Source organism: Harmonia axyridis, chromosome 7 (genome assembly GCF_914767665.1).
Source record: "Harmonia axyridis chromosome 7, icHarAxyr1.1, whole genome shotgun sequence".
In the NCBI taxonomy this organism is placed as follows: Eukaryota; Metazoa; Arthropoda; class Insecta; order Coleoptera; family Coccinellidae; genus Harmonia; species Harmonia axyridis.
In genome coordinates, this window is record NC_059507.1 from 22,896,747 (window position 1) to 22,912,127 (window position 15,381).

Genomic DNA, 15,381 nt, shown 5'->3' on the forward strand with positions numbered 1-15,381 from the left:
GCGACGTCGTTTCGGGCGAGATCGGCCGCGAAGGTCGACGGGAAGGAAGAAGAAGAATAGGTCGAGCGGGTTGATGTTCTATGGTTCGAATTGAAATCGGCGTTTTTGATTTTTTTTTTAAATTAATTTCTCTAATTTTGAAATGAACGAAACAGAAGATGACATTTTTGTCAAATGAAGTTCTTTTGATAATTGAAGAAAGCACAATGCTTGTTGTGCTTGTCAGATATCAGTTATTCTTGCTAAAAATTTAGGAAAAACTTCTTGATCGTTTGAACGACTTTAATTGATGAGTACTTTTGGAAACTCCAATTTAGATAGAATTTTAACATAATAATTTCGACAGAAAGCTAGAACTCCGAAGCTACACTCGCAAACTTTGCTTTGATGACTTTCTGAATGAAATGTTGGACTAAGTGAATCAAAAAACTAACAACCTAAACATAAATCACGAATATTTGATCGATTTGGTGGTTGAATTAAGGAAAATGAATAGTTCCTCATAATATAACTTCTCATCATTGCAAAATTGTGGGAAAAACCCTCCGATGATCTTTTCAAACATTTTGACAGGTAAAACTCTATTTAGCAAATAAAAGAAGTGGGTCTGGGCACCCATTAATCAACCTAGTTTAAATTCGCGGAAGGTCCCAAACCTACCTTCCTCGAACGTGTTATCAGCCTTTCGCTTCTAGCGACACATACAAAAAAAAAGCGAACACAATCGTTCAGTTGACTGACCGAACGAAATTCCAATAATGTAACGAGATTTTGTACAACCCGAGACTCGCTTCATGAAAGAGTGAGATAGGTTTACAGCCTCTCAACCTTGAGGATTATTTCGAGAACGAAACAATAATTTCTCTGAAGATGGAAGAATTTGACGGATAATGGAATCTTTTCCCGGTTTGTTATCCCTAATAATGAACTTTCTAAACGCACCCTTAATCGTTCGGTTAACCCTTTCAGGTCGTGTGATTTCTTCCTTAGGCGATACATCAAGTCATGAGTTTGTGCTGATAATCAAACAGCAACTAATCAATTGAAAATCAACTTCAAACCTAATACTGATGAAATGCAGCCAAATTTATGTTAACAAGTGATTAAAAACTGTGTTGACAGAATGCAGTACGTACGTCATACTGGTCATTTGAATACATAATGGGATAACTTTAAAATTAAAAAAAAGGTATCACTGAATAATTTTTATTTATTTCATTCTTAAATTGTATCATCGCTATTGAATTAGTTTTACAATGGCTGTTATTATGAATGATAATTTCAAACGAAGTTTCGAAATACTTTTTATTGTATAATGTTATAAGTAGTATTTCCATTCTCGACCGCAACATTTCCACTTTTATTGATATGAAATACTGTGAAATGAATATGATGCATTTTAGTTTTTTTTTTCGTTTCCGAAACATTTGAACTATTCCTCATGCACGTAAAAGCATCAATTTGTATTTTTTATTACAGATAATCAATTTTGTAGAACTGGAACCGCGACGTGAGATGAAAATAATACTGACAACTCACAAACTACTATAAATTCGGAGAATTATATGACCGAGAGTTCTACTAAACATCAATATGTTGATTCAAAGTTATTTTCGGTTTCGCAATACCAACATGATAAAGAAATCACGACCTTTCCCATAATTCTCGTTTGTCGAAGTTGGCAAATACGGTAGGATCCGCTAGGAAATCAAATTATAATGGCCTGTCAAAAATTTATCAGTTTGATGGAACCCTCTACCGGTATGCGATTTTTTTTTATCATCATACCTGGAATGTTTCGATGTTATTCCCATTATCTATTTTCATGTTTATCAAAACAACGTGACGTAAGATAATTGAGCACTTATTGATCATTAAAAAGAGTTGAAAGATCTTGCAAATTCTATAGAAAGGTTTATTCCTATACTTTCATGCGTAAGGGTTATCTTTGCTCATTCATAAGAATATATTCTGATATTTTATTTCAATCAGTGATAAGTTTTTATGTAATAAACCATTTCGACAGGTAGAAGTTGTTCATTGTACGTTTTTTTTAGACGAGAATCCATAATATTCATCAAAAGATTCGGCTTGAAAGAATATTGATGGTCATTAAAACGCAAATAACTATTCTGATAATTATCCAAACAGTTTTATTACATTCTCCAAAGTTTAGCAAAGATATATTTACGCATCAACAAAATTCTAAAGGAAATATTTTGACACTTTGTTCGAATTTAAAGCTACTTAGCATTAGAAAGTAATAAAAATGAAAATTTTTGACAGGTACTATTCAATTTTAACAATTTTAGAGTACCTTTGATAACAATAGGTTAAAGCTTGAAAGTTTTTGAAAAGTAAAATTTCAATTTCTGAGAATTGAAGAGATAAGAATAAGTGATGAGCTATTTCAGAATTTTCGAAATTTACGACAACAGTATTTTTGTCTCATTTCAAGAATCGGATTATCATGCTAAAGGAAAAGTGTTGGGAATTTTACGACAAATTCTTCCAGGAAATTTCTTACTTTCTTGATAATTTACTGATTGCTAGGCCCAAGACGTCTTTTGGTGATTTTAGTGACGTTTTCATAATGATACATTTAATTTTACAAAAATCAAGAACCGAAAATGGTTGCTAGGCCTAAAACGTCATTAGGTGATTTTAGTGACGTTTTCATAATGATACATTCAATTTTACAAAAATTAAGAACCGAAAATGAAAAAAATTAGATAAATTTATCAATTATTTGTCAAAACCGTATTAGAACTCTTTTCATGTATATTTCAACGTTTCTCAAAGAAAGGCACGCCATCAAAACGATGTCGTTCACCCTCAAATCCAAGCCCGATGACAATCAGCTGGTTTTCGTGGCGCGCGCGGTCTTTTTGACATGTGTAACAAAAGACAAGCCAGGTCAAATTCAAGGTCGAGGCTTATTATGATCTCCGATCCGACTGCGGGGAAATCCGTTCGTGTAATAACCCTTTATCTCGATCTAACGAAGAGAAGAACTAAAATTGTTTCGTTTCGATCTATCGAACGCCCAGAAAACATATTTTCCGTTCGAACTGATAAAAACCCCACGTACATGAAATAGACTACCTGAACGACCCTCGATAGCAACCGTTTTCAGGAATCTTTTATACTTGCCGCTGCTAAAGAAATGAAGCAACACGTGTCCAAAAGAAGTGACCAGTTTACAGGTCGTTTCAGAGGTTTATTAATACCTTCTGCAGGTTGGTCCGGCAAGAATATCAGAAACTGAACATAAATACATGATATGGAACAAAACTGGACTGCATAATGATCAATGATATCGGAATTTTTCGCGAACACGATTTGTGAACAGCTGATACTTGTCACAATTGAAGGAATCATACCCTACAATACCTACTTATCCCTTATCGATTGAATCACCCCTTTTTCTAGAAACATATTCAAAGATAGGACTTTTAAAAACGATAAAACATTGAATTTTAACTTAGAAATTGCTACTGCAAGAATTTAATAAGTAATAATGAGATCATTAATTGTATCTAAAACTCCTTAATGAAAAAAAATCAACAATGAAAACAAACTATATCCTATAAGACACTGGATTGTTTACATATCCAAGTGACGTCACTTACGCCATGTTGGGTTAAATTACGTTTTGACGGTCTCATTGAATTTCGCGTTTACAAGTGCTGATATTTTGAGAAAATTTTTTCTAATTGAGAATATTCCCACTGAATAATTTGATAGGAATTGTGAAATTAGACAAATAACTTAATCAAACTGCAATTTTTAACCCAAAAAGGCGTATGTGACTTAAGTCAGCTGTGCACATGTCACAGGTCAAATTTCCTTAAAACATAGAACTTACCTTGACAGGATTCCCGAACAGGGGCGGCGGAGGTTCTTCGTCGGGATCTTGCAAAGACATCTTGGCTCTCATCTGCCTCTGGTGCTCTCGCAGACGGTCCCTATCGATGCTGCAAATAACAAAAACGATCTTAGGAATCGCATCACTGACAAAAACGCACTAAAACACAGACTCCAAAAAAAAAAAAATCGTATCCAAGGACCGAGATCACAGAATCGCGGATCAAACCGATCGGGGGTGGCTAATTCGCGTAAAGAACACTTCCGAGGTTCACACAGAATAAAAGACGTCGTTAACCCCTAATAGTGGAAATATTCTAGGCAGATAACGAAACTGGCTCCGTTCCCGTTGAGACATACTTGTTACTCCGTCGAGTGCACGGACACACGACAAGGTTCCGATTTCAACTTTCTGCACGTTGCGATGTAGCGCTGTGGCCCGGCGGCGTTGCCGGATCCCGCGCTTATCCGAGCTGAAGGCCCATAGCTAAGAGGATCGCCCGAATAATCGAAACTGCGGAAAATTTTAATGTTCTTGTAGATTAGGCTAAGAACAACGATACTCATTGAAGTCAATACGAATTATACGAATCGATGTAAATTTTTCATGTTTTTTTTGTTTGTCCTGCTTGAAAAGTATATTTTTAGCCTTCGAAAATAAAAGATCAATAATAAAAAAATATTTAACGATGCATTCCAATATGCATGAAATGGACAAAATAAATGTAACGAGCCAAGCAATCTCAAAAATGACAAAATATCAAACAATTACAAGTTTATAAATGACGTCGAAATGATCTACGGAAAAACACGGTTGAAACGGAAAACAAGCGAAACGTCATCGTTCGGTGAAATTTTTCGATTTTTTTAATCAATGAATAATTTGGAGAATGTGTTTTTTATGGGGTGAAATGTTAAAGGAGTATTCTGCTGCAATTCTTGGGTTTTTTCTTATTTGAAGTATACTTACAAGCTGAAAAAAAAAATACAGATTATTCCTGATATGATAGATACAATATTAATTAGTAATTGAGGTTGGGTTAGGTAAGATATGATAGATATAATATTAATTAATTAGTAATTAAGGTTAACCGTTTGGCAGTTTACGTTTTGAAATTTGTATGAAATCAATATGAACGCAATTAGCTTCAAAAAGAAAATCAAAGGAAAAAATACTAATTATTGAAAACATAACAATGTGAAACTATGAAACGTTACATAATACCATAGTTACTTACACTGTTCTATAAATTTTAATTAAATATTTTGGTATGATGAAGAAAAAATAAAAAAAAAATATAGAAATTTGTAATCACATAGTTATATAAATGAAAATAGGCTTCAAAATAGACATGAAAAAGACAGAGTGTAATAAGAAGTTTGAAACAAGATAGTTTGATTAGATTTGTTTGAAAATATGTAGAAAAAGAATACCAAAATCGAATTTACTTAAGATATAAATACTTACTAATTTCCACAGATTTTAATTATTTCCGACAATTGTTTCGCCGTCTAAGCGGATTCATCAAGGTTACATTGCAAAGTAACCTCGATATAATTAAAATCTGTGGAAATAAGTAAGTGCTCATATTTATTTTTTACCAAATAAATAAATATATGATTATTCCCCTGAATATTTCAGATAGTAAGTCAATAAAATAAACAAATTTCAACGCATGCTACATTTAAAATCCATTTTTTCAAGTTCCACAGATTTCAATTGTTTATTATATTTATATTTATTTTTTACTGATTCAATTCGCCGTCTGAGCGGATTCATCAAGGTTACATTGCAAAGTAACCTTGATGAAGCCGCTTTGACTGCGAAACAGTTGTCGGAAATAAAAAAAATCTGTGGAAATTAGTAATTGTTTATATTTATTTTTTACCAAATAAATAAAAATATGATTTTTCCACTCAATATTTCAGATAGTCAGTCAATGAAATAAACAAATTTCAACGCATACCCTACATTTATAATCAATTTTGTCTACATAATATCAATAAAAATATTACCTATACATTTTTTCGATCCATTCGATCCCACTCATCTTTTATAAACAATTATAAACTGAGCAAATACAACTTTCAACAAAAAAATGAATTGAATTGAAATGAATGAATTGAATTTCACAGATCTAACTATGTTATAACGGCACAGGTTCGAAGTGGTAATGACATCGGCACACTAACTAATGAACAATTCATCATAGATTATAGAATCAACCCTATGGAGTCATAGAGAAATAATGTAATTTTTGATACAAGAAAGAAGAAGAATTTTCTGACCATAGCAAATATTATTTTAACCGGCTGGCATAATTGTTTAATAAATAAATAAATTAATATTAAATTGTCCTTACTTGGTGGAAAATTATATTGATTCGGTAAAAAATAAATATAAAAATAATAAACAACTGAAATCTGTGGAACTTGAAAAAAAAATTGATTATTAATGTAGAATGCGGTGAAATTTGTTTATTTTATTGACTTACTATCTGAAATATTCAGGGGAATAATCATATATTTATTTATTTGGTAAAAAAATATAAAAACTTACTTATTTCCACAGATTTTAATTAAATCCGACAATTGTTTCGCCGGCTAAGCGGATTCATCAAGGTTACATTGCAAAGTAACCTTGATGAAGCCGCTTTGACAGCGAAACAATTGTCGGAAATAATAAAAATCTGTGGAAATAAAAAAAAAAATTGATCATAAATGTAGGATGCGTTGAAATTCGTTTGTTTCATTGACTTACTACCTGAAATATTCAGGGCAATAATCATATATTTATTTATTTATTTGGTAAAAAATAAATATAAACACTAACTAATTTCCTTGATGAAGCCGCTTTGACTGCGATACAATTGTCGGAAATAAAAAAAATCTGTGGAAATTAGTAATTGTTTATATTTATTTTTTACCAAATAAATAAATATATGATTTTTCCACTCAATATTTCAGATAGTCAGTCAATGAAATAAACAAATTTCAACGCATCCCCTACATTTATAATCAATTTTGTCTACATAATATCAATAAAAATATTACCTATACATTTTTTCGATCCATTCGATCCCACTCATCTTTTATAAACAATTATAAACTGAGCAAACACAACTTTCAACAAAAAAATGAATTGAATTGAAATGAATGAATTGAATTTCACAGATCTAACTATGTTATAACGGCACAGGTTCGAAATGGTAATGACATCGGCACACTAACTAATGAACAATTCATCATAGATTATAGAATCAACCCTATGGAGTCATAGAGAAATAATGTAATTTTTGATACAAGAAAGAAGAAGAATTGTCTGACCATAGCAAATATTATTTTAACCGGCTGGCATAATTGTTTAATAAATAAATAAATTAATATTAAATTGTCCTTACTTGGTGGAAAATTATATTGATTCGGTAAAAAATAAATATAAAAATAATAAACAACTGAAATCTGTGGAACTTGAAAAAAAAATTGATTATTAATGTAGAATGCGGTGAAATTTGTTTATTTTATTGACTTACTATCTGAAATATTCAGGGGAATAATCATATATTTATTTATTTGGTAAAAAAATATAAAAACTTACTTATTTCCACAGATTTTAATTAAATCCGACAATTGTTTCGCCGGCTAAGCGGATTCATCAAGGTTACATTGCAAAGTAACCTTGATGAAGCCGCTTTGACAGCGAAACAATTGTCGGAAATAATAAAAATCTGTGGAAATAAAAAAAAAATTGATCATAAATGTAGGATGCGTTGAAATTCGTTTGTTTCATTGACTTACTACCTGAAATATTCAGGGCAATAATCATATATTTATTTATTTATTTGGTAAAAAATAAATATAAACACTAACTAATTTCCTTGATGAAGCCGCTTTGACTGCGATACAATTGTCGGAAATAAAAAAAATCTGTGGAAATTAGTAATTGTTTATATTTATTTTTTACCAAATAAATAAATATATGATTTTTCCACTCAATATTTCAGATAGTCAGTCAATGAAATAAACAAATTTCAACGCATCCCCTACATTTATAATCAATTTTGTCTACATAATATCAATAAAAATATTACCTATACATTTTTTCGATCCATTCGATCCCACTCATCTTTTATAAACAATTATAAACTGAGCAAACACAACTTTCAACAAAAAAATGAATTGAATTGAAATGAATGAATTGAATTTCACAGATCTAACTATGTTATAACGGCACAGGTTCGAAATGGTAATGACATCGGCACACTAACTAATGAACAATTCATCATAGATTATAGAATCAACCCTATGGAGTCATAGAGAAATAATGTAATTTTTGATACAAGAAAGAAGAAGAATTGTCTGACCATAGCAAATATTATTTTAACCGGCTGGCATAATTGTTTAATAAATAAATAAATTAATATTAAATTGTCCTTACTTGGTGGAAAATTATATTGATTCGGTAAAAAATAAATATAAAAATAATAAACAACTGAAATCTGTGGAACTTGAAAAAAAAATTGATTATTAATGTAGAATGCGGTGAAATTTGTTTATTTTATTGACTTACTATCTGAAATATTCAGGGGAATAATCATATAATTATTTATTTGGTAAAAAAATATAAAAACTTACTTATTTCCACAGATTTTAATTAAATCCGACAATTGTTTCGCCGGCTAAGCGGATTCATCAAGGTTACATTGCAAAGTAACCTTGATGAAGCCGCTTTGACAGCGAAACAATTGTCGGAAATAATAAAAATCTGTGGAAATAAAAAAAAAAATTGATCATAAATGTAGGATGCGTTGAAATTCGTTTGTTTCATTGACTTACTACCTGAAATATTCAGGGCAATAATCATATATTTATTTATTTATTTGGTAAAAAATAAATATAAACACTAACTAATTTCCTTGATGAAGCCGCTTTGACTGCGATACAATTGTCGGAAATAAAAAAAATCTGTGGAAATTAGTAATTGTTTATATTTATTTTTTACCAAATAAATAAATATATGATTTTTCCACTCAATATTTCAGATAGTCAGTCAATGAAATAAACAAATTTCAACGCATACCCTACATTTATAATCAATTTTGTCTACATAATATCAATAAAAATATTACCTATACATTTTTTCGATCCATTCGATCCCACTCATCTTTTATAAACAATTATAAACTGAGCAAACACAACTTTCAACAAAAAAATGAATTGAATTGAAATGAATGAATTGAATTTCACAGATCTAACTATGTTATAACGGCACAGGTTCGAAATGGTAATGACATCGGCACACTAACTAATGAACAATTCATCATAGATTATAGAATCAACCCTATGGAGTCATAGAGAAATAATGTAATTTTTGATACAAGAAAGAAGAAGAATTGTCTGACCATAGCAAATATTATTTTAACCGGCTGGCATAATTGTTTAATAAATAAATAAATTAATATTAAATTGTCCTTACTTGGTGGAAAATTATATTGATTCGGTAAAAAATAAATATAAAAATAATAAACAACTGAAATCTGTGGAACTTGAAAAAAAAATTGATTATTAATGTAGAATGCGGTGAAATTTGTTTATTTTATTGACTTACTATCTGAAATATTCAGGGGAATAATCATATATTTATTTATTTGGTAAAAAAATATAAAAACTTACTTATTTCCACAGATTTTAATTAAATCCGACAATTGTTTCGCCGGCTAAGCGGATTCATCAAGGTTACATTGCAAAGTAACCTTGATGAAGCCGCTTTGACAGCGAAACAATTGTCGGAAATAATAAAAATCTGTGGAAATAAAAAAAAAATTGATCATAAATGTAGGATGCGTTGAAATTCGTTTGTTTCATTGACTTACTACCTGAAATATTCAGGGCAATAATCATATATTTATTTATTTATTTGGTAAAAAATAAATATAAACACTAACTAATTTCCTTGATGAAGCCGCTTTGACTGCGATACAATTGTCGGAAATAAAAAAAATCTGTGGAAATTAGTAATTGTTTATATTTATTTTTTACCAAATAAATAAATATATGATTTTTCCACTCAATATTTCAGATAGTCAGTCAATGAAATAAACAAATTTCAACGCATCCCCTACATTTATAATCAATTTTGTCTACATAATATCAATAAAAATATTACCTATACATTTTTTCGATCCATTCGATCCCACTCATCTTTTATAAACAATTATAAACTGAGCAAACACAACTTTCAACAAAAAAATGAATTGAATTGAAATGAATGAATTGAATTTCACAGATCTAACTATGTTATAACGGCACAGGTTCGAAATGGTAATGACATCGGCACACTAACTAATGAACAATTCATCATAGATTATAGAATCAACCCTATGGAGTCATAGAGAAATAATGTAATTTTTGATACAAGAAAGAAGAAGAATTGTCTGACCATAGCAAATATTATTTTAACCGGCTGGCATAATTGTTTAATAAATAAATAAATTAATATTAAATTGTCCTTACTTGGTGGAAAATTATATTGATTCGGTAAAAAATAAATATAAAAATAATAAACAACTGAAATCTGTGGAACTTGAAAAAAAAATTGATTATTAATGTAGAATGCGGTGAAATTTGTTTATTTTATTGACTTACTATCTGAAATATTCAGGGGAATAATCATATATTTATTTATTTGGTAAAAAAATATAAAAACTTACTTATTTCCACAGATTTTTATTATTTCCGACAATTGTTTCGCCGGCTAAGCGGATTCATCAAGGTTACATTGCAAAGTAACCTTGATGAAGCCGCTTTGACAGCGAAACAATTGTCGGAAATAATAAAAATCTGTGGAAATAAAAAAAAAAATTGATCATAAATGTAGGATGCGTTGAAATTCGTTTGTTTCATTGACTTACTACCTGAAATATTCAGGGCAATAATCATATATTTATTTATTTATTTGGTAAAAAATAAATATAAACACTAACTAATTTCCTTGATGAAGCCGCTTTGACTGCGATACAATTGTCGGAAATAAAAAAAATCTGTGGAAATTAGTAATTGTTTATATTTATTTTTTACCAAATAAATAAATATATGATTTTTCCACTCAATATTTCAGATAGTCAGTCAATGAAATAAACAAATTTCAACGCATCCCCTACATTTATAATCAATTTTGTCTACATAATATCAATAAAAATATTACCTATACATTTTTTCGATCCATTCGATCCCACTCATCTTTTATAAACAATTATAAACTGAGCAAACACAACTTTCAACAAAAAAATGAATTGAATTGAAATGAATGAATTGAATTTCACAGATCTAACTATGTTATAACGGCACAGGTTCGAAATGGTAATGACATCGGCACACTAACTAATGAACAATTCATCATAGATTATAGAATCAACCCTATGGAGTCATAGAGAAATAATGTAATTTTTGATACAAGAAAGAAGAAGAATTGTCTGACCATAGCAAATATTATTTTAACCGGCTGGCATAATTGTTTAATAAATAAATAAATTAATATTAAATTGTCCTTACTTGGTGGAAAATTATATTGATTCGGTAAAAAATAAATATAAAAATAATAAACAACTGAAATCTGTGGAACTTGAAAAAAAAATTGATTATTAATGTAGAATGCGGTGAAATTTGTTTATTTTATTGACTTACTATCTGAAATATTCAGGGGAATAATCATATATTTATTTATTTGGTAAAAAAATATAAAAACTTACTTATTTCCACAGATTTTAATTAAATCCGACAATTGTTTCGCCGGCTAAGCGGATTCATCAAGGTTACATTGCAAAGTAACCTTGATGAAGCCGCTTTGACAGCGAAACAATTGTCGGAAATAATAAAAATCTGTGGAAATAAAAAAAAAAATTGATCATAAATGTAGGATGCGTTGAAATTCGTTTGTTTCATTGACTTACTACCTGAAATATTCAGGGCAATAATCATATATTTATTTATTTGGTAAAAAATAAATATAAACACTAACTAATTTCCTTGATGAAGCCGCTTTGACTGCGATACAATTGTCGGAAATAAAAAAAATCTGTGGAAATTAGTAATTGTTTATATTTATTTTTTACCAAATAAATAAATATATAATTTTTCCACTCAATATTTCAGATAGTCAGTCAATGAAATAAACAAATTTCAACGCATCCCCTACATTTATAATCAATTTTGTCTACATAATATCAATAAAAATATTACCTATACATTTTTTCGATCCATTCGATCCCACTCATCTTTTATAAACAATTATAAACTGAGCAAATACAACTTTCAACAAAAAAATGAATTGAATTGAAATGAATGAATTGAATTTCACAGATCTAACTATGTTATAACGGCACAGGTTCGAAGTGGTAATGACATCGGCACACCAACTAATGAACAATTCATCATAGATTATAGAATCAACCCTATGGAGTCATAGAGAAATAATGTAATTTTTGATACAAGAAAGAAGAAGAATTTTCTGACCCAATGCAAATATTATTTTAACCGGCTGGCATAATTGTTTAATAAATAAATAAATTAATATTTAATTGTCTTTACTTTGTGGAAAATTATATTGATTCGGTAAAAAATAAATATAAAAATAATAATCAACTGAAATCTGTTGAACTTGAAAAAAAAATTGATTATTAATGTAGCATGCGTTGAAATTTGTTTATTTTATTGACTTATTATCTGAAATATTCAGGGGAATAAATATATATTTATTTATTTGGTAAGAAATAAATATAAACAATTACTTATTTCGATAGATTTTAATTAAATCCGACAATTGTTCCGCCGGCTAAGCGGATTCATCAAGGTTACATTGCAAAGTAACCTTGATGAAGCCGCTTTGACAGCGAAACAATTGTCGGAAATAATAAAAATCTGTGGAAATTAAAAAAAAAATTGATTATAAATGTAGGATGCGTTGAAATTTGTTTGTTTTATTGACTTACTACCTGAAATATTCAAGGCAATAATCATATATTTATTTATTTATTTGGTAAAAAATAAATATAAACACTTACTAATTTCCACAGATTTTAATTATATCCGACAATTGTTTCGCCGTCTAAGCGGATTCATCAAGGTTACATTGCGAGGTTACTTTGCAATGTAACCTTGATGAATCCGCTTAGACAGTGAAACAATTGTCGGAAATAATTAAAATCTGTGGAAATTAAAAAAAAAATTGATTATAAATGTAGGATGCGTTGAAATTTGTTTGTTTCATTGACTTACTATCTGAAATATTCAGGGGTATAATCATATATTCATTTATTTATTTGGTGAAAAATAATTATAAACACTTATTTATAATCAATTTTGTCCACATAGTATCAATAAAATATTACCTTAACGTTCTTCCTATCCATTCGGTCCCACTCATCTTTTATAAAGAATTATAAACTGAATAAATACAACTTTCAACAAAAAAAAGTTTGATTTTCACAGATCTAACCATGTCATAACGGCACAGATTCGAAGTAGTAATGACATTGGCACATCAACTAATGAAAAATTCATGATAGATTATGGGTCAACCCTATGGAGTCATTGAGAAATAATGTAATGTAGAAAGAAGAAGAATTTTTGGACCCGGTGTAAATATTATTTTAACCTGCTGGCATAATTTTTCATAATTAATAAATGAATATATGTTTGTTCCCAAATAAATCATCAATTACATAAATAAATAAATGACTAAACATCCTAAAACCCACATAAGTCCATGGACTTATGGGATTTTTTTACCAACAACTCACTTTAACAAAAAAAACAGGGAGAATAGACAATAATTAGTATTTACACTTTATGTATCGATCTGGCAACATTGCAGCAACTCCGGTCCGCTTTGTGACGTTAAAGTAGGAACCCACAATCTACGTCATATTATCATTTACCTAAAGCGAAAGAGAGAGAGATACGGAGGAAACGAGATGAAGGATCACGTCGAGATCAAGCAGCAGTCCTAAAACTTGTGCTCTAGGGGACGACAGTGAGTCATTTAGATCGTTTCCGGATGAGCGGAAAAATTGCTCCTTATGTCAAGGGTCTCCAAGGGCGATTATCGGATACGACGAAAATTGGGCATTTTGAAGTGTAATCAATCGGTCTTCAATCTTTATAATGGCGTTAAATCCGAACTTGGGTTTTAGTTGACGAAGGAATTATATTTCTCTAGGGTTAAACTATTTTTATAACGATTCGCGGTTTCCTATAATAAACTTCGCAATTGATTTCGTTATTATAGGTTTTAAAATTCACAAGAGAGAGAATAGGTTAATTTTATATTAACTTACTTCATTTTGAATAATTTTGCATTCAGGCATTTAGGACCAGTTGCACCGTTCAAAAAATAAAGACTATTTACGTAATCAATATGCAGTACTAACCGAAATTTATAATTTTACCGATTGCAATTACCAATTGGAATCAACATGTGATACATTTTTGGAATCAGCTCATCTAGAGTAATCGGAAAATTGAAACAAAATGGGGGTGTTCCATTTGAAAAAAATTACGGTGACGTCATTACTTGAAAGTAATTCACCCTGTATATTAGATTATTATTTTGAAATACGGTAAATTAAAATCATAAATCGAAGTGTTTCAGGATTATTTCTCGAAATGGTTTGTTTAGCTAAAAATGAATTAGTTCCATACTTAACAGACACAATGTATGTATTATCTATAATCAACAGAATATAATTTCGGCTAGCCACATGTAAGCCCCGTAACAGAAAAAAAAAATTCTGGCCCGGGGTTCGAACGACCGACCTACGGATTAGGATGCGAATGAAAGAAACAAATCAAAAAATGTTTATTTGGATTAGCCTTTACAAATCAATAATTATATTCATAACATCGTTACTGCATACATGCTTACCTGTTGTTATATCATGGAGCGGTCGAGTTCAACCTTGAAATTTTTGAAAATATAAGAAAAATTCATAGGGTTGATTCGAATAGATTAATAGTTATTGCATTGATCCGGTCTTCCCTTGATGAAAATTCATTTTAATAGGAATCAAATGACAGTTATTCTAATTCCACTTTCTATTATTTCATATAACAAATGTTTCCCTACACTGTAGTTCACTTAAAAAAAATTATTGATTCAAAAATTTAAATTAACTGATGAAGCTACGTGTAGCGGAACAATTGTTATATTGATTCATTAAAACTGGAGATGAAATAACTGTCATTTGATTCAGGTTAATAGATTAATTCAGATAGGGTTAGTTGAATTTTCAGGAAAATAGAAGTGAAGAGCGCTTCTAAAGGAAGGCAAAAACACTTGGATGAACTAGAAATCTGGTTAAAAAAAAAGGAGAATTAAAATAAACGAAGAGAAAGGCCGAACTATCTTGTTTGGATACAAAAATAAAATAGGATAATAAAAAAATGGGATGTAGATACGACGTCAAAATGCCTAACCATAACCCTCGACAAAAAACTGAAATTCAATTTACATATAAA

At 29.8% G+C, this 15,381-nt stretch overlaps 1 protein-coding gene across 5 annotated transcripts in view; it reads right to left on the reverse strand.

The window, feature by feature from the left end:
- LOC123684807 (AF4/FMR2 family member lilli-like) overlaps positions 1 to 15,381 on the reverse strand; it is a 209,664-nt gene that overhangs the window by 18,762 nt on the left and 175,521 nt on the right. For all 5 annotated transcript variants that reach the window (XM_045624261.1, XM_045624258.1, XM_045624260.1 and 2 more), the window contains one exon: positions 3,869 to 3,977. In XM_045624261.1, the coding sequence (XP_045480217.1) occupies positions 3,869 to 3,977 (109 nt within the window). The remainder of the gene's footprint in view (positions 1 to 3,868; positions 3,978 to 15,381) is intronic.